Source organism: Prunus dulcis, unplaced genomic scaffold (genome assembly GCF_902201215.1).
Source record: "Prunus dulcis unplaced genomic scaffold, ALMONDv2, whole genome shotgun sequence".
Taxonomy (NCBI): Eukaryota; Viridiplantae; Streptophyta; class Magnoliopsida; order Rosales; family Rosaceae; genus Prunus; species Prunus dulcis.
This window is the reverse complement of record NW_023010128.1, coordinates 14652-39605: the sequence shown is the minus strand read 5'-3', so window position 1 is coordinate 39605 and position 24954 is coordinate 14652. Positions and strand designations below refer to the sequence as shown.

Below are 24954 nucleotides of genomic sequence, written 5' to 3'. Positions count from 1 at the left end.
CTTCAATCACCCGATCCCCAAACCAACCCAACTCGCCCTCGCCCCTCTCCTTCTCTTCCTCTTCCTCTTCCTCTCCCCCCTTCCCCCGCCTCGTGAAAACTCAACAGTCACCACCCCGACCATCACACCCACAACCACCAATTATAAATCTCTCAATACTGTCATAAATTGACTTGCGCACAAAGAGGGTTCATAGATTTAACACATCCCTTATGAAAATCATGCCAGACCCAGTTGGGTAAATCGGTCAAAACATGTACTTTCTTTTAACAAAGTCATCTTCAACAACTTCTTTGGTTGTTTTTGTTATGGGTGCAGGCTACAGTTACAGCTTGGAATCATGGAACAATAACTAGATCCAAATGGTTATGAATATGGGGTAAGGGGAAGGACAACAGTCGTGCTAAGGGCGGCTGGCTGGAGTGGTGGGTTGGGTATAATGAAGAAGATGGGTTTAGTTTAGGTGCGTGAGGGCGAGAGGAGAGAGAGAGTTATTGAAGAATTTGTTTATTTTATATTTTAAACAAACAATAATGCAAATATGGAAATACACTCAATATTTTATTGGCTATTAAAAATATTGTTTTAATTTTTTAAGTGAAGATAAGTGAGAAGATGAGAGAATGTTAAAGAGAGAAAATTGGACTGTGTCAAATGCTGATCACAAGTCAGGAGAAGTTGTTATCTTTGCTACCGTAATGTGTGGTTCAAAGGAGTTGCAAGGTGATCTCTTTTTTAAGACCATGATTTCAATTTTGAATGTTATCATCATGGGCTGAAAAGTCAAGGGGTCAAGTCTTTCTTTCTACTGCTGGTCAATGGGGAAGATGAGAAGGAAACTCCCTCATGGGAGTCTTGTTTTTAAGCCAACCAATCAACATTGTGTTTATCAAGCATACGATTTCAATATTTTACATGGAAAGTAGCCCCACCTTGCACTAGTTTCAACCTAGTTGTACGAGTCTTCCCCTTCCAATTTCCAAGTCAACTAGCGTGTTAAACACAGAATGAACTTAATATATTGTGAAGCAAGAATGGAAGTAAACAATTCAGCAGTCTTGTTCTGAACTTGAGAAGTAGATCCTTTTTCTTTTTCTTTTTCCGTGGTGCTTTAGTTCTGGCTCTTCTGTTCAGCTGGGAATTTCTCGATGGCTCCCGTGGCTTTGTTTATTTTCTCTCTCCTCACTCATCTCGTGGTTCTTCACTCTGCCGAAGCAAGGGAACTCTACAATCCCTGTGCTCCCTACCACTGTAATGATCAACTAGGCGATGTCAAGTTCCCCTTCAAAAATATGACGCAGCCTCCTGAATGCGGGTTGTTCACAGTTGATTGTTCTGATCACGAACATCCGAAGATCCAAGAGGAAGGATACTGGCATGAATTGGAGAGAATCTCTCCAGCAAATACGAATTTTATCAATGACAGTGAGCTCCAGCAGCGCTTGGAACACAGTTTCTGCGATGATCAAATTTTCGACAATTTGAGTCTTCCCGGCCCTTCTCCAGTCTATGAATTATTCGCACACAATCTGACCCTCGTCAAATGCAACAACGCCACACCAACCCTCTCCTTTACAGATTTTAACAACGCCTGTACAAAGGCTGCTACTTACTATACTACTCTGTCTGATCATAGTTTACGAAGTTCCCTACCCCCACCCCGACCATCGTGTACCATCATTTTTATGCCCGCGGATCCATCTAAACCTCCCTTCAGTCTCTCTGCATTGACTGCTAGATTTTCCCTTCAACTGCCATTAAGAAAAGAATGTAAACGTTGTCATGATAGAAAAGGCGAATGCCGCCTTGATGACCATGGAGAATTTCAATGTTTTGGAGAAAAAGGTATATACATCGGAATAGATGTACATCAAATTAGATGCTTCCCGCATTTACATGACCCTTCGTTATTTATCCATTTCCTTTCTTCAAAGGATTCAACTCTCAAAAAAAGGAAAGAGTCTGTTGAAAATACTTTGTATTCGGTACAAACACACACACACACACGCAAGTACATATGAGTTTTTAAATGATCGTTATGCAATATCTTGTTTTTGTTGAATGCCAATTATATATATGCCACTTCAATCTTCTTTGCTTCAGCTAACAAAAATTTCATTTTGCAATTTATGTTGCAGGAGTTAAATTGGGATTGAAGCTAGGACTAGGTAAGATTGACATCTCTGAAGTTAAATATATAATTGATCTCATCTGGGACAACTGTTAGAACCCAAGGAAGGAAATCAAATCAGTCCCAAGTGCCCCTCAACAGAGGATTACTTTTCTAAAGATACATGAAATGAACAAGCTTTGAATATTACCATATTTCTTGCAGTGTACACCGTTCATTAATGCCTCCTTTCCCACGTTTTGCACTATGTGCTTAAACACATTGGGGAAGTAAATTGAATGCTCTGTAAAAGATAACCTTGATCAAATTTAGCAACCCCTGGTATAAACTGTTCTGTAACTGTTTCATAATTTGACTCCATACAGTCCCTTGGTTAAAAGTTGATCTCTCACACTTGCATGTTTTTGGTTAATGTGTACATTTTTATTGATTGTGGAGGTTTTATAGCACATCTCTCAAATTTAAACAGTTAAAAACACGTGAACAACAGTGATTCTTTGGATGTTTTTGCCTGCCAGACTTTCTCAGAAAAAAAAAACTGGAATGCTAGCTGATATATTCTAAAATGCATTGCATAAATTTGTCATTTCCTTTCTTTTATCATCTTCAGCAGCAGGTGCAGTTGCTGGTCTCATGGTTCTAGTTGTTATTGTTTGCTGCTTAAAGAGAAAGTTAGCATATGATAGCTTTATTTTCTTCTGGAAGAATCAAGGCCAAGATCGTCAAATTGTTGAGGCCTTTCTAAGGAGCTATGGGCCACTTCAAGTTAGAAGATATAGCTATTTGGAGGTCAAGAAAATGACCAATTCCTTCAAAGAAAAATTAGGAAAAGGGGGCTACGGTAGTGTATACAAGGGAAAATCAAATGACGGCAGTCTTGTAGCGGTGAAGGTCTTGAGCAAATTAAAAGGTAATGGAGAAGAATTTATGAATGAGGTGGCAGCCATTAGTCGCACTTCCCATGTCAACATAGTAAGCTTGTTGGGGTTTTGTTTTGAGGGTTCAGAAAAAGCTCTCATCTATGAATTCATGCCTAACGGCTCACTTGAGAAGTTCATATTTGATGCAAATTCCCCCAACAGAGATCATGATCATCACTTGGGATGGGAGCAATTGGATCAAATTTCACTCGGCATTGCTCGAGGATTGGAGTATTTACATCGGGGTTGCAATGCAAGAATTCTGCATTTTGACATCAAGCCTCATAACATTCTTCTTGATGAAAATTTCACACCAAAAGTCTCTGATTTTGGCCTTGCTAAGATATGCAACATGAAAGAGAGCATTGTGTCAATGGCGTGTGCAAGAGGCACTGCTGGCTACATTGCTCCAGAAGTATTCTGTAGGAATTTTGGAGCGGTCTCGCACAAGTCAGATGTATATAGCTACGGGATGATGCTTTCGGAGATGGTTGGAGGAAGAAGGAACATCAATGCCGAAGCTGAAGATACAAGTGAAATATATTTTCCACACTGGATTTACAAGCGTATTGAACTTGATGAAGAACTTGGTCTGCCGAGCATAATGAATGAGGAAGACAAAGTAAGAGCAAGGAAGATGATAATAGTGAGCTTGTGGTGCATACAAACAGACCCTTCAAACAGGCCAGCGATGAAAGAAGTGATAGATATGTTGGAAGGCAGCGTTGATTGCTTGCAGATACCACCCAAGCCTTACTTGTCTTCTCCACCAAAGTCCGCCGTAGGTTCTTCTACTGCTACATTGGTCTCAACACAATAGAACGTACCCTGCATTTTACTTGAACACATTTATGTTTCTGAATAATGGAACGAGTTTGCAGAGAACTGTATGATTATGAACTTTTGTCAGGTGTGGATCCAACATGTAGACTATTTTATTAGTGTTGCTCATAGGATAGGACCAATGACTGCAATATAATTGGGCAAAGTATAAGCAAGTTTAAGGACTAGTTCCAAGCCCAATACAGTCTCAAAATAAATGAGTGCAAGCCATTATCTTAGATGATGCGAAGATTATATAATAGAAAACAAAAAACAAAAAGTACAGATTTGAAATTATTTGATAAGAAAACTCTTCTGTTTCTTTTTGTAGATATTGTGGGGAAATTATTTCTTAGAATAATTTGGTATTCATAAATCAAACGAGGAGTAAAATGTCTTTTGCAAAGCGCGTTGAATGCAAAAGTCTTTTCACTAAAAGCAAAAGTAGACAAACAAAAGAGCGTCTTGTAAATTTCCGAGTTTTGCATGGTATTCGAATTTCCTGTCAATTTTAGAGCATCTTCAAAAGAAATGTCAAATACCAAATATTAAATTTAAATTTGATGGCTAATGTGACAATTTGACAGCTTACACAGCTCTACACTTTATCCGATATGTCATATTAAATTATTATTTTATTATATTTTAGTATTAATTCATTTTTAATTAAAATAAAAAGAAAAGAACAAATAATAAAATATTTATTTGACATCTTATTTTTGGGATGTCAAAAATAACATCTCAACCTCTAGCCTTCATTCCACATCAGCTTTAACATATCAGTTAGAGTGATGTGAGACATTATTTTTAACTATTAAATATCTATGTGACATGTTTGACATATCTGTTAGAGATGCTCTTATTGCGTTTGGTTTCTTTTTCTTGGGTTTGTATCGGTGTGCATGTATGAAAGTGCTGTCAATTCTCTGTTAGTAACCAAACGCCGAGTTATTTATTGGAAATGCGTTAGTCTTTACTGAAAGAAAAGTAAACAAATAATAAACGAGAGTCTTGTTGTATATCCAATTTTCCGAGTCAAGTAGAAGACTTGCATGTGGAATTTCCAAGTCAACTGGCGTGCGTGTTTACTACGAGTCTTGATGAAATATCTGGTGAAGAAAGAAGGGTACCCAAGTTGCTATTGTTGTTAACACAGAATGGGTGGTGATGGTGCTCTGTTTGCAGTGGCGGAGCCATTAATAAGGGACCAGTGTGGTCCCAGCCCCAACTCCATTTTTTTCAAAAATTCTTTCACAAAATAATCCATCTTTTTCAGGTTTATTGGTTTTGTAATGAAAAGTATAGGTTTTGTCACCACTCCAACTATCTCTCCATTATATATATATATATATATATGATATGTAATATTGTAATATATTAGACTAGTTTTAGAATATTTATCCTAAAATAAACAATATATTAAGTTTTTATTGTCTATAAATTAACCATAAAACTTCTTGATTTCTCATCTAATCATCCTTAAATTTTTAAAGTTAGTTTATGATATTTACACTAAAAACTCCTAAATTTATAACATTTCTTTCTGTTCATCTTTTGTTTAACTTAAGCTTTGTGAATTTTTTATTTCCGTCCTTTTTTTCATGTATGAGTGCATTGAGTTGGGTAACTTAGTGTTGGGATTTTTGAACTTTTTTTATTCTCATTTATGTTGGAATATAAATTTTTAAGTAGTGTAGACGAATTTAAAATATGAAATTCATGTTTCTAAAAATAAATAAATAATTCATTACAGTAATGATTGTAACGAATGTATATATTATTATTTTATGTCAAATGATACTGAGAAGTGGTCCAAAATGAGTAGTTAGTGTCGAATTAACTTATTAAGTGATTAGCGTTTTAACTGACAGGATCCGATCCAAATTCCACTTTAGAATCTGAGCCGAACCCTGTGAGTATCTGACACTTGGCTAATGCCGGGCACAAAGACCAAACTGCCCTTCTAACTAAAAAAATCCACTTTTAAAATAATATTATCTTCTGTCGAAAAATTCGGCAGAGTTTCCCCTATAATTTACTCATTTCCCCAAAATCTCCACATGTCATCAACCATTTATCTAACTCAATCGTTCAGCATGCATTCAATTATATCCAAATTAATTAAGCATCATAGTATCCTGATCTCAGATCGCAATAAATCAAATAAATCAATATGTTAATAAAATTCATCTCAACTTTCAGAACAACAATACTGCATTGGTAATCTCAAACATTCTAACTCGTGGCTGCACCTTGTAACTATAGGCTGCCTATGTACTTTTACTGAGGGATCAAGCCACACGTGGTTCTCTAATTTCATCTCAACTTTCTGTTTCAAGCTTCCTGGCATTTCTCACATGGCAATATAAAATCAAACAAAGAAATAAAAATATTTATATCAAGTAAACATGCTTGGAAAGCCATAACCATCAATTCCTCGTGACACCAATGGTGACACATCCTGACCTGTAATCCTCGCTGGACTCAGGAGACATTTGGTCAACCTGGTCCGCAATCCTCTCTCCCAGGGTCCGGATAACTCTAAGACTCGTGAGGCAAAATATGCTAGAAAAACTTAAGATATTTAATACTATATAAAATAATAAAAGATAAAGATAAATAAACATACTAAAATAAAATAAAATGAAATAAAATAAGTTAAAGATTTATAAGCTAAGAACACCCTTGTATCGAACTCAAGTAAAGTTCATATATATATATATATATATACATATATCTCCATCTATCGCTTGTAAAACAAATGTGACGCTTAAGAAAATAATGGTAACTGTATAAAATCCTCAATTTAGTTTAAAAGCATCTCAGAACTTAAATTCTCTCCACCTAGGCGTACCCCCATTTCTGATCGTCAATTCTTTAATACCGTCAATTCCATATATGCCATCAATTCCATATATCCGTCAATTCCAATAATAATCCGTCAATTCCAATGTTAGTCCATCAATTCCATCCTCGCAGGTCTCGGAACCATAAAGTTAACTGAGCCGCAATTCTCGCAGGTCTCAGAGATAACACTTCAATCCTCTCCGCAATCATCGCACCACACGGTTTCGCGTCCCGAAACTCGTGGGGCATCATCAAAATAACAAACTGTCTCAAGGCAACTGGGAGGGAGGGGGGGTTGTTACCCTCGCGGTGGGTTTGAAAACCATAACTCGTCATTTATATAAACTTTCAATAAATTGGTTCTCAACTAAACTTAAAATATACATATATATATATATATATATTCAGTAGTTGAAAAAGATGAATCTTAGCTTTTGGCCTTTATCATATTATGTATGTATGTATATACATATATATATATATAAACACTTGGCTAGTTTGTTAACTATCTCGATCTCTGCTTAGCATACCAATCCAAAATATATTATTCCAATATTATATTTATATTCCTACCACACAATTAACCATATGAACATATAAAAACAGGTGATAAATAAACAGATAATTAAATACTCATCTCGAAATAACATATAATCAAGAAATTAGAACTACAACTAAACCAATTGAACACTCGCACGCGCATGAGCTTTCTAAAGGCTCAAACACAACACATGGAGCTCATCCTCGTTATTTAATCCAAAGTCCTGGCCCTGGGCTCCTAGAATTGCGTGCATTGTATTTAAAGTCATTCTCAAGCCTATGTAAGCCTTTGCAATGATTAGAACGGTCTAGGAGTGCATCGGGACTCAAAAAGCAATAAGTCCTAAAAAGTCAACCTAGGACCCCGTGGGGTCCACGACCTCGAAATTTCGGTCCAAGAGTTCCTAGAGGTCTCAACATGCCTAGGACATGCACATGTCTCGAGAGTTTGGTCTCGATCGGACGGTCGGACTACTCACAATCGCACAATTGGGGTTACTATAAATCTAGTCATAGGGTTGGCCTTTTCGGAGTATCCGGGACTCCGATTCACGATCCGTTGAATCCTACACGATCTGAAAATTGTCTAGCTTGACATGTATATAATTGACTACTATCCAACGGTTCAAACGTATTGAACCCGGAAATCGCACAATATTTGAGATCCATTCGGGGTCCAAACGTTATCCAAATTAAGATCCACAAATTCCTACATGCTCCTGAGGACCAAGAGATCATTTTAGGTTCTGAAAGTGACCTCACTATGCTACCCACGCGCCTCCACACGCGCCGGCAGCGCGTGGGTGGCTTGATCAAATTTCGGCAACCAGAAATCTTCAAAACTAGAAACCCAACTTCCTATTCTAAGTAAAACACCCTATTTGGAACCACTTTTGTTCTTAGACTTACCCCAAAAAGTGACCGAAAGTGGCCGGAATCGCGGTCCCAAAATCGGCTGAAACCCAATTCGAAAATCGAACTACCTAGGCTCAAACTTGATAAATCCCTACCCAACCATCAGCTAGATCATGAAAAATAGGTGAGAAAGCATACCTCACTCGCATGAAAAGGTGGCTGGAGGAGGGAAAACGAGCTCCACGAAATTCCATCAAAAACTGTCCAAACCGCCCTGTTTCGTGGCGGTTTTCGGAGACTACGACGGCGGATCGAGGCTGAGATAGGCTGGGACTGGAACAAGGAAGTGTGGTGGTTCTAATGAGACTAGTCTTCCTTCGATTGGTGGTCGGAGGTGAGAGATATCATCTTTGGAAGTCAGCTGGTCAAGCTGCCAAATTGCAGAAAATCTGGGTTTTTAAAAACTGAACTTCGAATTATTTACGATTATGCCACTAAACTTCTTTTAATCATCATTTCTTCGTTACAATCCCGATTCGAGTCCACTACGTGTCTACAGATGCCATGGTCCAATCGAAATTTCTAAATCCCTTCCCGAACTTAAAATGACCTTTTTGCCTTTTCTTAATATTAAATAATATTTTAATTTCTCAAAAACCTTAGTTAATTCAAATCCTTTTATTTTAATGTTTATTTAAATTTATTCCTCATTTTCTCTAATAATTTATCATAGGGGCACAATTATCTTTTCTCAAAATAAATTAATAACTACAAATTAATTTAGAATCGGGTTGTTACATTAACGCTCTTATTCAAATGTGAAGGCCCCCTCTAATATGAAATCCTGACTCCGCCACTGTCTATTTGTTTTCTCTCTTCCCACTCATCTTGTGGTTCTTCACTCTACCGAAGAAGGGGAACTCTACAACAAACGCTGTCCTTCCATCCTCTGTAATGAAAAAGTAGGCCATATCCAGTTCCCCTTAAAAAATAAGACACATCCTCCTGAATGCGGCGGGTTGTTCACAGTTGATTGTTCTGATCACAATCATCTGAAGATCCAACTGAAAGAGGAAGGATACTGGCATGAATTTGGGAGCTGGACTCTACCAAATACGATTTATATTAAAGACACAGAGCTTCAGCAGCGCTTGGAAAGAGATCCCTGCAATGATCAAGTTTTCGAAGATTGGAATCTTCCCAGACCTTCTCCAATCTTTGATGAATTATTCACACACAATCTGACCCTCTTCAAATGCAAACACCCCATTCCACAATGATCTTAAGTACCACTGCAAAAATGATAGCCATACTTACTACGCTATTTCGTCTGATGATAGTTTACCAATTCTCCCACCATCGTGTTCAATCATTCGCGTCCCCAGAGATACAAATCAACCTCCCGACATTTTATTTGCATTGTCTCCTATGTTCTACGTTCAACTGCAAGTAAGCGAAGCATGTAACCGATGTTATGATAGAAAAGGCGAATGCCTCGTTGATGAGACATGGGAAAATTTAAATGTTCCATTGGAGAAAAAGGTACATACATCGGAATAGATGTACATCAAGTTAGATGCTTGCCACATTTACATTTATCCATTTCCTTCTTCCAAGGATTCAACTCTCAAAAAAAGGAAACAGTCTGTTGAAAATACTTTGTATTCGGTACAAAACACACACACACACACACAAGTACATATTTAGAGCTTTTAAATGATGGTTATGCACTGTCTTGGTTTTTTTAAAATGCCAATTATATCTATGCCATTCAATTATATCTATATGCCGCCTCAATCTATAATGGAATGATTTGTTTTGGGATATGAGAATGCGAATATCACTCTCTTTAAAATTAATTAGTGGTACTTTTTGTTTGTTTATCAAGTGCGTCGTTCTAAAACACCGACCATTTTGGGTTTAGGGGTGTGATTTTGCAGGTGTTAGAATTTACGGGGTGTGATGTGTATGTTGCTTTGATACCATTGTTGGTTTATGTGTGAAGGGGTTTAGGACAATAGAACAATAGTTGAAACAAAATGATTTTATTAGATTTGGAGGAGAATAGTACATAGTTTGGTATAGGCCAATTGGCCTCTTTAGTATTTTAGCTTATTGGCCATCACACTTGCTTAGATTAGTTTGGGCTATTTGGCCCTTCACTTAGATTGGTGAGCTTATTGGCTCTCCCTTAATTTGTTTGGGTAGCTCTTGGCTCCGTTAGTTTGGGAGTTCCTTTTGTTAGACTCCACATAGATTGGGAGTTGGTAGATGACTCCATCTTATATGAGTACAACCATGCCTATTTATAGGCTTTGATTGCCGACATACACAGCCACCGACTTGGGCTTCTTCATTTTTTAGCCACATATGTGTCTTGTACTAGAATGTTCTTCAAACTTCAATAGCTTTTGTTCCACCGCCTTGAGCATTCAGCCACTGCTAGCTTGTTCTGGAATATTCTTGCATTGCCATCTCCATCTTTGAAGTCTTGACTTATCTAGAATTGCGTAGAACACAAATGAGCATTATTTTTTCAACAGCAGGACTTGGAAACTTGGTTGCTAAGGTCTCAATAGGTATTGTAATTGCTAATTCCCTTTCGTATGGTCACCGAAAGCTAAACTGATTGATATCATCTTTTCCCGTATCTTACACTTATCTCAACAAATTCATGTTAGTTTAAAACAGTTAAAAACATGAGGACAAAGAGATTCTTTAGATTTTTTGCGGGCCAAACTCTCTCTGAAATAAGTCAGGAATGCTAGAGTTTATATATTTCCTACATGCAAGGCATAAATTTTTCATTTCCCTCTTTGATCAGCTTCAGCAGGTGCAGTTGCTGGTCTCATGGTTCTAGTGGTCATTCTTTACTGCTTAGGAATAAAGTTATCATCCTAGAGATATATCTTCTTCTGGAAGAATCAAAGCCAAGATCGTCAAACTGTTGAGGCCTTTCTCATGAACTATAAGCCACTTCAAGTTAGAAGGTATAGCTATTTGGAGGTCCAGAAAGCGACGAACTCCTTCAAAGAAAAAATAGGACAAGGGGGTTACGGTAGTGTGTACAAAGGCAAATCAAATGACGGTTGTCTTGTAGCGGTGAAGGTCTTGAACAAATCAAAAGGGAACGGAGAATATTTTATGAATGAGGTGGCAACCATTACTAGATGTTAGTATTTAGTAGGTGTGATGTGTGTTGCTTTGATAACATTGTTGGTTTATGTGGTGAAGGGGTTTAGGACAATAGAAAATAGTTGAAACAAAGTAATTTCATTAATTTGGAGGAGAATAGTACATGACTCGATGTAGGCTAATTGGCCTTCTTAGTATCTTATTTTGACTTATTGACCACCACACTTGGTTTATATTAGTTTGGGCTATTTGGCCCTTACACTTGGATTGGTGAGCTTATTGGCTCCTCAACACAACTTTGTTTGGGTAGCTCTTGTCTCCCTAATAGTTTGGGAGTTGGCTTCTTTACTCCCACATAGATTGGGAGTTGATTGGTTCACTCCACTTTGCTTGGGAAGGCTACAAGTCCTTTTATGGATGAGAGTAGCCGACATAGGCATTCTCCACCGACTTAGTCTTTATTCCAGCCACAAGTGTGTGGCTTTCTCTAGATAATTCTCCAAGGTTCACATTGGTTTTGCCGACATGTAAGCTTCTCCAATAGTTTAGGCTCTTCCACCAAGTTAGTCATATTAATGATTCTTCTAGAACCTTTGGGATCTTTGTGTCACAAATGGGCATTAGTATTTTCAACAGTAGAACTTCCCATGTCAACATAGTAAGTTTGTTAGGCTTTTGTTTTGAGGATTCAGAAAGAGCTCTCATTTATGAATTCATGCCTAATGGATCTCTTGAGAAGTTCATATTTGATGTAAATACCCCGAACAAAAATCATCACTTGGGATGGGAAGCATTAGATCGAATTGCACTTGGCATTGCTCGAGGGTTGGAGTATTTACATCGCGGTTGCAACACAAGAATTCTACATTTTGACATCAAGCCTCATAACATTCTTCTTGATGAAAATTTCACACCAAAAATCTCTGATTTCGGCCTTGCTAGGATATGCAACATGAAAGAGAGCATTGTGTCAATGGCGTGTGCAAGAGGCGCTTTTGGTTACATTGCTCCAGAAGTATTCTCTAGGAATTTTGGAGGGGTCTCACACAAGTCAGATGTATATAGCTATGGGATTATGCTTTCGGAGATGGTTGGGGGAAGAAGGAACATCAATGCCGAAGCTGAAGATACAAGTGAAATATATTTTCCACACTGGATTTACAAGCGTATTGAACTTGATGAAGAACTTGGTCTGCCGAGTATCGTGAATGAGGAAGACAAAGTAAGAGCAAGGAAGATGGTAATAGTGAGCCTGTGGTGCATACAAACAGACCCTTCAAACAGGCCAGCGATGAAAGATGTGATAGATATGTTTGAAGGCAGTGTGATTGCTTGCAGATACCACCCAAGCCTTACTTGTCTTCTCCTCCAAAATCCCCCGCAGGTTCTTCTACAGCTACATTGGTCTCAATACAATAGAACGTCCCTTGTATTTTACTTGAACACTTCCATGTTTATGGATAATGAACTGTATGCTTATGAAGTTTGCTAGGTGTGGATCGAACATGTGGACTATTTTATTAGTGTTGCTCATAGGGCCAGTGACTAGAATATAAATCGGTGAAGTGCCATTGAGTTTATCTGTCTTCCTCTAAATGGCAGATAAGATAGAGTGCTTTGAATTGAGACGTTCAATCATTATAACACCTAGGTGGGGATATTGTATCATGTGTTGATGTTCAATCATTATAACACTTCCGAGGTGCCATTGAGTTTATGGTGCTGGATATGGTGGCTATCTTTGTTCGGCATAATAGTGTGTGAGGTGAAGAAGAGGCGACGGGGCTTAATAGGTGAAGGAGCCAGCTGGGCTGGTAGAGAAAGAGGGGATTCAAGTGTCATTTTCCACAGACGGCGCCAAACTGTTGATGTTCAAAATGACCCGTCCAATATTGAGTCCAACTTAGTGATGAGGTGTGTGGTGTCTTCAGCAGGGAAGAAGGCTAGGACCTTTGGTAAGAGGAGAACTTGCAGAAGACAAAGTAAGAGAAGCAGTCGTTAAGCTTCGGACACCGGTGTGGTGCCAGCCGAAGGTTCTCCGATGTTTAAGTTAACTATAAGTGAAAACTCTGGCAGAGTAACAGTAAATGTGAGAAAGTAGTTACCCTTTTTACTTGGGTACTGTTCCCTATTTATAGGGAAGTAAAAGTGGAAGGTTTACACAAAGTTTCAATGTGGGACTTTGTGCAAGTCGTGGTGGTGGTGACACGTGTCCTGGAGATTAGGTTCGGCAACTAGGGCCTTCAGCAGTCGGGAGCTTCGGTAGGTGCTTGGCACCTCGGAAGAAAGTCTTCCTTCAGCAAGGGAGAAGGCGTATCTACCTTTGGTGCTAGTCGTTTTGAAGTTGGGTATACTCAATTGATTATGGTGTAAACACCATGCAGTAATTGTTTTGCACAAAGACCACCAAACCTGAACAGGTGTTTTCCTTACCAAACTGAAAGAAAACAAATAAACACAAGTCTTGCATATCGAATTTCCAAGTCAACTGACGTGTTTAATTAAGTCTTGAAGAAATATATTGTGAAGAAAGAATAGTCTCCAAAAGCCTGGTTTTCATTTCAAATTCCAAAGTCTAATATGTGAGGCAGCCTTCTGAGACTCAAAAGCTGTCAAACTGTCAGAGCCAAAGACTTCGATTGGGGAATTATCAAGTCAAAGCTATCCTCCTCCAAATACAACTCGCAACACTATTACTAATATTATTATTATTATTATAATTCCCTCTCTGCCATAATTTACAATATCTCAAATGAATCAAAACCTCTGCATCCTCATTTTGATGTTTCTCCTCCTAACAGAAGCCTCATTTGCTCTGGACTTTTACTACCAAAACTGCAGTGTGCCCGTAAGTTGTGGCCGCTAAAACATTAGCTATCCATTCTACATCCAAGGCAGGCAAGAATCCTTCTGTGGGTACCCGGAAGGTCTTCCAGCTCTCTTGCCATGGAGATGGTGAAGATGCCTACCCACTTCTCCAATTGTCTGGTAACAATTACATCATCCACAACATCGATTACCAAAGAAAGTCTCTTCTTGTCTCAAATTCTCTGCTTTCAGGCTACTTAGAAAGCACTGCTTGTAACAATGATATTTCATCACTCCATAACTTAACCCTTCCCAATGATCAGTTCGAGTTGGCTTCAAACCAAGCTGACTTCTTTTTGCTCTACAATTGCAACTCTTCTGTGGTTGAGTCATTTCCAAAGTACAAAGTCGGTTGCTTTGATCAGGCAACTAACAAAACCAGAAGTAATACTTCAGTTCTGGCTCTGCCTCGGGATGAATATCCAAAATTAGGAAGTGACAAGTGTAGAGGAGAAGTGGTGGTGGCTCATGCTAGAGGAGGGTATGAGAATGGTGAGGTGGGATTAATACAAGAGGTTTTGAGCAGAGGGTTTGAGCTGAATTGGTTTGCTAGTGACTGCAGCCGCTGCCAAGACAGTGGAGGGAGGTGCGGCTTCAATTACACAACCTACCATTTTAGGTGTCTCTGCCCACGGCAGACTTTTTCTTTGCGCTGTGGTTCGTACGATGAGGGTTAGTATTTTTTTATTTTTTTTTGTTTTGCCCTACTCTTGCCTCTGTTTCTCGAGAAATTATAGAGTGAAACTGTATCACCACGTCAGTTGGTGATACTCCCACTCAAAATCTCACATGTATTTTTTTTAATTAAAATATATTTTACAACTGAACTTTGGCTTACAACTTTACCCTTCAACTTTAATGACCCTAATCCTTTCCCCCTCCGGCTTCCCTGTGCTATGCCTCTGCTATCGACGCCACACAACCCTCTTCCCTTTCCCTTCCCAGCCACCCACCCCGGCCTTCCCTACCACTCCTAATTCCCACCCCCTCTCTCTCTCCCTCTCATTTTCAGTGAAAATTTAAACCATTAACAAAAAAAGCCAAAAATCTTAAAAATATGTGCAAACCCATTAAACATGAAACCATAAATCTTAAATAAATAAAAATCACTAGTGAAAGAAGGGAAGATTGACGTTATGGGCAACCAGGAATTAATTGTGTTATAGAGCAAGTCATTGGGGCTGGGCTTGATGAAGGAAATCCGCCAAAAATCTCCCCATTCTACATCAGATTCTTCTTCTTCCTCACCATCTTCATTATCAGCTTTCATTCAAGGTTTTTTTAAAAGAGTAAGAAGTGAAATTTTCAGAGATTGCCCATCTTCTTTAGCTTCAAGGGTGTCTCCAGAGATAAAATGGTAGAGTTTGACTAGATTTTGTTTATGGGTTTTGAGTCATTTGACAATAGAAGTTCTTTAGATTCATTAACTATGAAGACAGTGAAGGCTGGGGTAGGTGGCGAGAGAGGAGGGAAGACGTGTGGTGTTGCAGATAGCAGGCATAGTGTAGGGAAGAAGACGGTGGACAGGGAAGACGGTGGGGAGGGGTTTGAGTGATTAAAGTTAAAGGGTAAAGTTGGAAGCCAAAGTCTAGTTGTAAAATATATTTTATTTATTTTTAAAAAAATACATGTGGCAGATTTTGAATGGAAGTATCACCAACTGACGTGGTGATACAGTATCACTCTATAATTTCTCATGTTTCTATTTCTCTGTACATGAAACTATTATGAATTGTTAGATGATTATTCTGCTATCAGATAATCATCTTGCAAAAAATAAAAAATAAAAAAATAAAAAAACAAAAAGTAGAAAAATCGCCACTCTTGGGTATACACGACATTGAATATCAAACCTTACAAAAGCAAATCTTGAACATCTAAACAAAAATAAAATAAAGTAAAATTTGATGCAGATTTGAAGTTCTATCTATATAAAAAAATGATACAATATCCCATTTAATGACATTGTAAACATAAGATGCATAAGTGTCACAATCTGCGAAAGGAAAAACATAATAATTGAGAAGCATTCACATTTTCAATAAATAAGATTAGAGAAGTAGGCAAATTGGTGATAAGAACATAACTTTAGAATTAGCCTGAAAAAAGTAGTAGGATCGTATAGTTCATTTGATTCATGAACAATGTTTTAATTCACCACCAATTTTATTAATACAAAAAAAAAAAAAAAATCCTTTCCATATATATAGAACAAGTTTGTTCCCAACTAGTCTGATGTCTAAACATATGCTTAAGGGATGTTTGACTTTAAATTGCATTTAGACACTTTTGATCACATAAAACTTGAGACATTGAGATAACTGAGGAGTTCATAAAAGATGTTTTGGAGTATCAAAGTAATTTTGGCGACGAATTATTACACTAAATTGGCGTGCACGATGATTTTCAACGACTTTGTTCCGTGTAAAAGGCAAATGTTAGTATGCTAATACAAGAATGAAAATCACAAACCAACTAAACAATATAAGTAATAAATAAATCAAGGTAAGGATGAATTAGCGTGGTTCAGCAATATGCCTACGTCCAAGGGTGTTATGAAAGAATAGATGTGCATACCAGAGTAAATGGTATATGCATAAATCATGATCACAATAAATGTGCATGAACATCATCATGTTCAATTCAATTCCAATTTTGTCCAGGCCGGCCGGTTCAATCAATAATGGAATGATTTCTTCCCCAACATTCTAATGAATTTGATTTGTGATTTTTCTTCCGTCTTCAATTTAATTAGTCCTATTTTTATCTGTTTATTAAGTGCAATTTTCTAATACAATGACGATTTTGCTAAGTACCTTTAGTATGCCAAACTCTGTAGCTAAGGTCTCAATAGGTAACGTAATTGCTAAGTACCTTCAGTATGCCAAACTTTCTCACGAAAAGCTAGTTTATATATTCCTAAATGCACGGCATAAATTTGTCTTTTCCTTTCTTTGATCAGCTTCATCGGCGCAATTGCTGGTCTCATGGTTAGAGCAACTCCACCCCTTGGGGCAGATTTTCGGATGTGAATCTCGGTTGCCACGTGTCTTATTCCAGATAAAATTTTCGGATATTCATTAATAAAAATTATAATCTCAGATTTCCGATAAAATTTTCACTCTCTAAAATTGTGCCACGTGTCCCATGTCAGATAAGATTTTCAAATATTTTTAAAAAATTATAATCTCATATTTCAGATAAGATTTTCACCCTCTAAAATTGTGCCACGTGTCCCATGTCTGATAAGATTTTCAGATATTTTTTTTACAAATAGTGATCTCAGATTTCAGATAAGATTTTCACCCTCTAAAATTGTGCCACATGTCATCTATCTTCTGATCCCTCTATATAACTACACCATCAACACCACTCCTCTCACACCATCTCTGATCCTTCATTTCTCAGATTTTACAATTCCCATTATACTCTCAATGTCAAACTTCAGAGGGTGTTAGAGAGGCAACAGAAAGAATGGGAAGAAATCCAGCGTAGACGTGAGGAAGAAGATCGGGAGCAAGATGAAGAAGAGGAGGAAATGCTTGAAGTAGCGGCGGTGTGTATGATGAATCAATCAAGCCAACACCATCGTCGTCGTGCCCCGAATGTGGACAGATGCAGAGAGTCTCGGGGTAAGAATCTCTTGGAGGATTACTTTATCCCGAATTCGTTATATCCTGCTCATAAGTTTCGAGAGAGATATAGAATGCAGCCACATTTGTTCCAAAAAATCATACATGATATTTGTAATTATGACACATACTTCATTCAAAAGCATGATGCTGTTGGAGTTTTGGGTCTTATCCCGGAGCAAAAACTTACAGCTGCTTTGCGGATGCTTGCTTATGGGGCATCTGCAGAGCAGGTGGATGAGATTGCAAGGATGGGAAAATCTACTATCCTAGAGTGCTTGTGAGATTCTGTGATGCAGTGGAAAATTTGTACACGAGGGAGTACCTTCGCAAACCCACTCTGAGGGACCTGCAAAGGCTTCTACAAAAAGGCGAGGCTCGAGGTTTCCCAAGAATGATCGGAAGCATCGATTGCATGCATTGGCAGTGGAAGAATTGTCCTACTGCGTGGCAAGGAGACTATAGGAATCGGAAGGGCCAAAAAAGTATCATTTTGGAGGCCGTAGCTTCATTCGACACTTGGGTTTGGCATGCCTTTTTTGGGGTTGCCGGATCTCAGAATGACCTCAATGTCCTTGGTCAATCCCCGGTGTTCGACGAGGTATTGCGAGGTCATTCCCCACAGGTCACATACCAAATCAACAATACCGTATACTCTGGTGCATACTACCTTGCCGACGGAATTTATCCTAGGTGGACGACATTCGTGAAAACAATTCCGAATCCCCAATCCGAGAAGGAAAGAAGCTTTGCTTCATTTCAAGAAGGTTACAGGAAAGACGTGGAAAGGTGTTTCGGTATCTTGCAAGCTCATTGGGCAATTATCAGGGGTGCTGCTCGGATGCTAGACGAGGAGGTGCTGAGGAGTATTATGATGACTTGCATCATCCTCCACAACATGATTGTGGAGGATGAGTATGACTACGATGCTGCAGAGGTGTTTGAACCCGATCCTATGAACACGGCGTTGACAAGAATATATGAAAGGCCGATAGGACCAAATGGACTACCATTGGAACCCGAACCGTTACTTCACGACGGTCGATTCAACAACCCCATGATTGATCGTTATCAAGAAATGCAATCTTCATATGTTCACGAAAGACGTCAAGTTGACTTGATCGAGCACTTGTGGCAGATGAAAGGCAATCACAATGGATGAAGGCTAGATTCGTGCTTTGTTTGGAATTATGCTTTGTTTTTAATTATGCTTTTTTTTGTGTGTTGTGTTTTGTGGAATAATTGCGAGGTCTAGATTATTATTATGTTTTTATGTATGGTTTGTTTTGTGTGTTGTTTGCAATAAATGAAGGGTTGTTTTTAAGTAATCTTTGTGAGGAATGCTCAAATGTTTTTAATAAGTAGTCCAATTATAGATGGAAAGTAGATTGAATAAAAAAGAAACAATACAACAAATTAAAGGATAATACAACAATTTAAAAAAAAAATACAACAATTATTAAAAAATACAACAATACAATCTAATGGTTTTCATCATTTAGCCAATCCGTATTGCTAGGACCGTCGTCATGGAAAAGTTTTCTTCTCATCACATCCCTTTGTTTATGCTTCCAATAGGCCTTTGTTTCAGGAGACATATGGCTCGTATCCATGGCCATGATTTTCATCTCTTTTTCATCGTCGTCTTTTTCTTTTGCATGTTGCTTTTCAATTGCAAAGGCTTCCAATCGTGCCTTGTCCTCTTCATCTCTCCTCAAGTCTCTCTCCAATCTTAGAGAGTTGTTCTTAGCTATTTGCTCGAATATTTGAACACAATCAATGTTTGAAGTGGCCCCTCTCTTGGCCTTTGCCGCCTTTCTCCCAATAGGTCTCGGCGGACGTGGGAGTGGTGACTCCGTTTCCATTGGGGAGTCTAATGGCGAATCGGTTGATGGCGATTCGTGGGGCGGCGTCTCATGCAACACAACCGGGGGTGCGGTAGGAATAATTTTGAATCTGGAACAATCTTTCACAATTTCCCAACATTGGAAATGCACAAAACTTTTTTTCCCTTGCCCCGTGGCACCGAACCACATTTGTGCTTGTATGATCTATTCAAAATAAATAATTGGAAGTGCATTAAAAAAAATATACAATGCAAGAAATTATAAAGTATTGTGAAATGCAAGAATAAAATTGATTATGTAAATAAATATAGAAATATTGAAAATGCAAAAACAAAAATAAAGATTATGCATGAAATTATAAACTATTTTGAAATGCAAGAATAAAATTGATTATGTAAATAAATAAAGCCAATTAGGAAATGCAAAAATAAAATAAACATTGTGCAACAAAAAATAAATAGAATATGCAATAAAAAAAAAGTTACATTAAATTGATTAAAATGGCAATTAAAAATATTTTACCTCATCGGAAAGATTCGCACCGCTCCGAATGTTCTCGGAAGCTTTTGTCAATGCATTTCTCCATTTCCCTAACTCTTTGTTTAGAATTTTCCATCTACTAGACAAAGCCATTTTGGTCCGAATGGAACCCGATCTTTGACAAAATTCTCCATGAATTTTGCTCCACATATGATGGAACTTCATCTCATTGCCCGTGATAGGGTCATGACTAACGTTCACCCAAGACTCGCACAATGCAATATCTTCCTGGGTTAACCACGAGCCTCCGATTTCAACAGAAGATGCCATTTGTTTATTTTCTACAAATGGAAAGTAGTACAAAAATGTGAGTGGATAGTAAAAAATATTGGAAGGAGAAGAGTTTGTATGAAATTGGTGTGGAAAGTGGAAAATATGAGTAGAGAGTAAAAAATATTGGAAGGAGATGAGTTTGTATGGAGATTTGGTGTGGAAAATGAATTATGTGAGTGGAGAGTAGAAAATATTGTATGGAGAAGAAATTGTATGAAGATTTGGTGTTGAAAGTAGATAAAATGGTTAGGTATTTATAGGGAAAAAATACATACATTTTTGGTATTTTTTTAAAAAAAATTTCAGAATTTTTTTCGAATTTTTTAGGATTTTTTTTAAATTTTTTTGGCCAAAAAAATGAGAACCGTAGGATTTCTGAAAAAAAAAATCCAATCGGAGCCACCCGGTGCCGACACGTGGCAGTAGCCGTTGGAGCTGACGTCAGCGCATTTCAGTCAAATTTTTTTTACCGTTGGCGCGTGTATTACACGCGCCAACAGTAAAAAAAATTTGATTTTTGTGCGCTGACGTCAGCGATGACGTCAGCGAAACTCGGGCTCGAGCCCAGTCTGATTTCGCCCTTGGGCCTGCCCGGGCTCGTGGGACCCGCAGCTTGCCCGGGCTGGATTTGTTGCGCTGGAGCTGGACTCGGGCTCCTTCTTGCCTTTTGCCTGGGCCAGCCTCTAGCGCTGGACTTGGCCTTATAGTGGTTATTCTTTACTGCTTAGGGATAAAATATTTTCACTAAGAGCAATTCCACCAGTTTGTCATTTGTTATGGTAAGGGGAGATAGGGCAGGTTACTATTCACATGAATATTGGCTGTCCTTGCAAAAAGTTGTTGTGTTTCCACCGATTCTTATGGCAACAACTATTCACATGAGATATGAGGAGAGAAATTTGTATAGAGTTTAGTGTGGGAAGTGAAAACTATGACTAAGTATTTATTTATTTTTTAAATTTTGAAATTTTTTGTATTTTTTGTAGATTTTTTGTATTTTTTTTTGTTGCTGTTGGAAATTGTTTTTGGGCCTAAACCGCCCTTGTTGCTGGAAGTGCCATAAAAGGGCATCTTGTAAATTTCCGAGTCTTCATAATATCGAATCTCTTGTCAACTTTAGTGCATTTGTTTGTTGTGTCAATTCTCTGTTAGTAACCAAACGCCGCGTAATTTTTAAGGTGATGAGAACCGAGTGGCTGGAGCCATGTGGAGAAGATATGGAGAGAGGAGAGTGACGAGGCCGGTGGCAATGGTGTTGACGTCGACTAAGAGAGAGAGAGAGAGAGTGGAGCTTTGGGTATTTTCTTGGGTTTTTAGACATACATTGCCATGTATTTATAGGCTCATTGCATATAAATATCTAAATTAGTGATGAATGTTTGGGGTATGATGAATGTTTGGGTTTTTAGAAGTACCTCGATATCAAATCTCCTAATTTGATGATATATCTCTAAATTGGGATAATATCTAAATTGGTGATATTATCTTATATCCCATATTTAAGATATTATGCATATTTTTAGTATTGATTAATTGGCCAAATAAATGGGCTCAATTAATTAACATAAGGATTCTGACAAAAAGAAATATTTTTCTCATCCACATGGCGTTTTGTGATTGAAAACTAGAATGCTCCCACAATAATTCTCAAGAATAAACATAGCAACGTTCTAACAAACAAAGTTATATAAATAAAATTCCTCCAAGCACGAATAAGTTAAGAGAACACCATATTTCAATTAAAATCAAGGAACACGGTAGAGATATGGTGAAATTGTACAAACTTAGATGAATATTCTGACCTTAAAAAAAATGCATTATTCGAAAACAAAGAAGAGATAATAGGACAAGGGGGGTGGTTCTCTGTTGGGGGGAGAGAAAGAGAGAAGCTGAGGGGCAGTGGTGGTGGTGTTAGGCTAGATTGGAGAATGGGTGTTGGTTGGGTGGATGATGGGAGTTCGACTTAGTAGAGTTAACATATTAAAAGTAAGGGTTATCTACTATAGAAGTCCTTGAACTTTACCTCGAGTTGCAATTGGGTCCACGAACTTTTTTCTGAGGCAATTAGGTCATCCAACTCTCTCATCTGTTCCAATTGAGTCATTCCGTCAATTTGGCCGTTAATTTGAGGGTTAAAACCATCCATCTCAATTAAAATATTTTAAATTTTAAAATTTTAAAAAAAAGAAAAGAAAAGAAAAAAGTGGAAATAAATAAATAAACTTAAAAATAAAAGAAAAAAAATCCAAAAGCACAAGGAAATAACTCTCCGTCTCTTTCCTCCCAGTCCTCCCCCTACCCCAACTTTTAGCCAACCAACCTTAGACCCAAGCCACCCAAAACACCAACCCAGTAGCTCAAAACACCACCCACTCTCCCCACACTCTAACACACACCCTACTTTGTCGTCAATTTCATTGATGACTGTGACTTCTCCGACATGGATTATCTTAACTGAGAGACTGTGGTGAGCATGAAGTGGCAAGGCTACATCGTGGCTACCCCAAAATCCTGAGGCAATGGAGAATCCGGCTCTAAACACGGGCGAGTACTTGTTCCCAAAAATGGATCATTATTTGTATTTGAATACGAGTTTGTGGAAAGAGAAAGGGATTTGAGGGGGCTAGTGACCAGATTTGGGCACAGCCCAACCTCAAATCTCTCAACTACCTCACTTGCCATGGCCTTCCTCTAATCGTTTTTTCTACAACATACAGTCTCCAAAAGCACAACACCAAAACTATAGATGTCTGATTCTATTGATATCGAGGCGTTCTTATGCCATTCAGGTGCCAAGTAACCGCTACTTTGTTCGACTCCGGCAGCTATCTTTGTTTGATCAATTCTTTAGCCAATCCCAAAGCAAGAATATGGTGACTCTAGCATCTATCTTTGTATGAAACTAGAGACTGCAAAGGAAAAACATACGCATGCAATGGAACCCAGACTCACAGCAAGAATTACAATCAAGCCATGTCTATTCTTGGTTTTGTATTTCACCAATGTCAAATTTCTAGTAGCTATTGGATTATGAAATTGCAGATTGTGTGTTGCAGGTACCTTGAAACCCCGAAAAGACGCTTTTACCCCTTTATTTTGACAGATAAATTGACCGAGTTGGATGGTAGGACCTAATTGGAACTGATTGTTGAGTTAAGGGATGTAATTGCCTAAAAAAAAAAGTTCCGGGACCCAATTGCAAACTAGAGGCACAGTTCAGGAATGTCTACAGTAGATAGCCCTAAAAATGAAGTACTGTTAAGTGGTTTGCCACATGTCAAAAAGCTACGAGAGAAACATGAGACACAAGGCATTTGGTAACAGGAAAGGGGAATGCTAACAACCGTCTCTCTAACCTTCTTTTTTGGACCTTCTCCTTTTTTCGTATGACATATGTCATTTTTCTCTCGCTTAAAACAATATTTTTAATTATCAAAACAACATTAAATGTATTTCCATATTTGCTTTATTTTTATTGTTTGTTTAAAATAAAAAATAAACAAATTCTTCAATAACTCTCTCTCTCCTCTCTGTCTCACGCACCCAGACCAAACCCACCACTACGGCCACTGCACCGTCCGTCCGCCCCTCTCTCCATCTTCCATGTTTTAAATAAACAATAAACAAATTCTTCAATCACCCGATCCCCAAACCAACCCAACTCGCCCTCGCCCCTCTCCTTCTCTTCCTCTTCCTCTTCCTCTCCCCCCTTCCCCCGCCTCGTGAAAACTCAACAGTCACCACCCCGACCATCACACCCACAACCACCAATTATAAATCTCTCAATACTGTCATAAATTGACTTGCGCACAAAGAGGGTTCATAGATTTAACACATCCCTTATGAAAATCATGCCAGACCCAGTTGGGTAAATCGGTCAAAACATGTACTTTCTTTTAACAAAGTCATCTTCAACAACTTCTTTGGTTGTTTTTGTTATGGGTGCAGGCTACAGTTACAGCTTGGAATCATGGAACAATAACTAGATCCAAATGGTTATGAATATGGGGTAAGGGGAAGGACAACAGTCGTGCTAAGGGCGGCTGGCTGGAGTGGTGGGTTGGGTATAATGAAGAAGATGGGTTTAGTTTAGGTGCGTGAGGGCGAGAGGAGAGAGAGAGTTATTGAAGAATTTGTTTATTTTATATTTTAAACAAACAATAATGCAAATATGGAAATACACTCAATATTTTATTGGCTATTAAAAATATTGTTTTAATTTTTTAAGTGAAGATAAGTGAGAAGATGAGAGAATGTTAAAGAGAGAAAATTGGACTGTGTCAAATGCTGATCACAAGTCAGGAGAAGTTGTTATCTTTGCTACCGTAATGTGTGGTTCAAAGGAGTTGCAAGGTGATCTCTTTTTTAAGACCATGATTTCAATTTTGAATGTTATCATCATGGGCTGAAAAGTCAAGGGGTCAAGTCTTTCTTTCTACTGCTGGTCAATGGGGAAGATGAGAAGGAAACTCCCTCATGGGAGTCTTGTTTTTAAGCCAACCAATCAACATTGTGTTTATCAAGCATACGATTTCAATATTTTA

The 24954-nt window shown here is 38.2% G+C and overlaps 2 protein-coding genes across 3 annotated transcripts; both read left to right on the top strand.

Annotated features, from left to right (window-relative positions):
• The first annotated feature begins 914 nt into the window (after positions 1-914).
• LOC117612966 (PR5-like receptor kinase) lies at positions 915-3936 on the top strand. 2 transcript variants are annotated; one of them, XM_034341594.1, is made up of 3 exons: positions 915-1845; positions 2139-2168; positions 2748-3936. In XM_034341594.1, exons 1-3 carry the CDS (start codon positions 1149-1151, stop codon positions 3869-3871), a joined length of 1851 nt encoding a protein of 616 aa, XP_034197485.1. In that variant the 5' UTR covers positions 915-1148; the 3' UTR covers positions 3872-3936. The 2 variants fall into 2 exon arrangements, with proteins under 2 accessions (XP_034197485.1, XP_034197484.1); XM_034341593.1 differs by having other exon boundaries at positions 2742-3936.
• Positions 3937-11076: 7140 nt separating this feature from the next.
• LOC117612968 (PR5-like receptor kinase) lies at positions 11077-17576 on the top strand. The gene is made up of 5 exons (XM_034341596.1): positions 11077-11291; positions 11887-12572; positions 14125-14790; positions 17081-17156; positions 17567-17576. Exons 1-5 carry the CDS (start codon positions 11077-11079, stop codon positions 17574-17576), a joined length of 1653 nt encoding a protein of 550 aa, XP_034197487.1.
• Positions 17577-24954: the final 7378 nt, after the last annotated feature.